General features: G+C 37.4%; 1 protein-coding gene across 1 annotated transcript; it reads right to left on the bottom strand.

Moving 5' to 3' along the window:
• Positions 1 to 607: 607 nt before the first annotated feature.
• LOC120171437 lies at positions 608 to 1610 on the bottom strand. The gene is made up of 2 exons (XM_039179144.1): positions 1521 to 1610; positions 608 to 1140 (listed from the first exon to the last, which is right to left on the bottom strand). The coding sequence occupies exon 2, from the start codon at positions 1080 to 1082 to the stop codon at positions 672 to 674; it is 411 nt and encodes a 136-aa protein (XP_039035075.1). The 5' UTR covers positions 1083 to 1140; positions 1521 to 1610; the 3' UTR covers positions 608 to 671.
• Between the last annotated feature and the right edge of the window lie 223 nt (positions 1611 to 1833).

Below are 1833 nucleotides of genomic sequence, written 5' to 3'. Positions count from 1 at the left end.
ATTATTTTACTTTGTAATTTAATTTGTTTTTAAATTTAATCTGGAGGAGGTGACGAGTTCAAAGTGACAATTGTTGTTGGCTGTTGACTAATAGTTATAAATGTCTATATTTTTTTTGAATTCGAGGTGTTATGACACTATAACATTTGCCGTATTCCCCAAAATAAAAAGTGGGGTGTCCTATTGGACCAATTAAATTACCCCGCATGGGGGTATTGGGTCAAAAAAACCTATGTTCTTTGCTTGTTATGCTGGGTTGGACTGTGAGCAAAGTTCTTCAAACGCTGTTTTTCCGCCCACAAGAATCGAACCTATAACTTTACTCAAAGATCGCATTTGAGCATGGGGCCATCAGAGTAGAGCTTAGATGATATTGGGCTTGGATACAAACATAATCGATTCAACACGAAGAAACCGATGTTGCTGTTAATATTCTGCGGTTTCAACTCTCTTCATCAATAATATTTGTTATGAATCTCTAAGCACGATAGATGTAATACGAAAATGGTTTCCATAAATACGCATGGGAGTGGAGAACCGAATAATTTTCTGTAGGAAACCCAGTTCATGGATTTTAATTAAAAGAAACAAGCAGGTAACAAAACAGTGGCATCAAAGACAACCAAACAAGGTCCCTTTGAATCATACATGTAAATTACAAAAGCAGATTTTCATGAAGGATGAACCTTGTTAGTGGAAAGTCCCTTGAAAGCAGATTTCATAGAAGCTTCAGTATACAATTTCGAGGCAATAGTTGCCACTTTCTCCATCAAATTCCCCATTCTTCTAGCCTCCTCGGCTGCATCGAGTTCGTCCCTCGAGTCCCGTTCCATTTCCTCTTCGAACCGCCTGAACTCGTCCATCGCCGTCTCCATGACCGAGTCGAGATACTCCTCGGCTTCCTGCACTGTTATTTCGGGTTGTTTAGCTTGCTCTTCGTTTTCCAGCTCCGTGGCTGCCCATGCCTTGTAAGAGTCGATCTCGAAGAGCTTTACTAGGTCTTCCATGGCCGATGGATCGAAGTTCTTGTCTCGTAAAGCTTGATCTGACAGGAAGGTGAATTGGGAGAGGAGGGCTTCCATTTGCTTTTTGGCGCAGAAATATAGGTATGAATTCAAGCGCAGATCTACCTAATCAACACTATTATGCAGATGCTTCAATGAAGAAAAACAAGTAGCGATTGTGATTTCTATATAATTCTCTAATCTTATCTCGTTCTATTACTTGCCTTTCCTATATGGGCAAAGAGTAAACCAGTGGACCGTTGGAGCTCTTTTCATTTAATTACGGGAAACCTAATTGGTGCTTAATTAATGAATAATGACATTGCTAAACTAGTAATAAACTAATAATATTAACCACAAATAAAATTAATGATTTTTTAATTATATTTTAATGATTATTTTAAACTTTAAAAAAATTATAAAACGATCACTAGATTTATCAAATTATTATAAAATCATCATTACGGTGTTATAACAAGTATGAAAATTTGATAAATATAAGCATAATTATGTTACCTTTAACTTGAATCTTTTGAACCCTCTGAAGAAAGGCGAGAAGTGGCTGGCATTGGTACCTTATCCCAATCAAAGCAAGGGAATCTTTAACGTAGTGAAAGGTAGGGACACGGGCATTTGACATTGTGAGGCAACAAGATTGAAAAGTAAGGTTTTTCAGGGTTGCCGATAATGTAAATTTAGGTACAGTGGGGTCTGACAGATCAGGAGCACACACAAATTGGAATCAAAACAAAACAATGTGATGTGGACCTTCCTTGGATGACCGTTCAAAATACATCCACGTACTAACCTTTTCAATTTTACATAAACA

This window comes from Hibiscus syriacus, unplaced genomic scaffold (genome assembly GCF_006381635.1).
Source record: "Hibiscus syriacus cultivar Baekdansim isolate YM2019G1 unplaced genomic scaffold, ASM638163v2 tig00111834_pilon, whole genome shotgun sequence".
Lineage (NCBI taxonomy): Eukaryota > Viridiplantae > Streptophyta > Magnoliopsida > Malvales > Malvaceae > Hibiscus > Hibiscus syriacus.
Note: the sequence above shows the minus strand (reverse complement) of the source record. Positions and strands in the feature narration are given on the sequence as shown.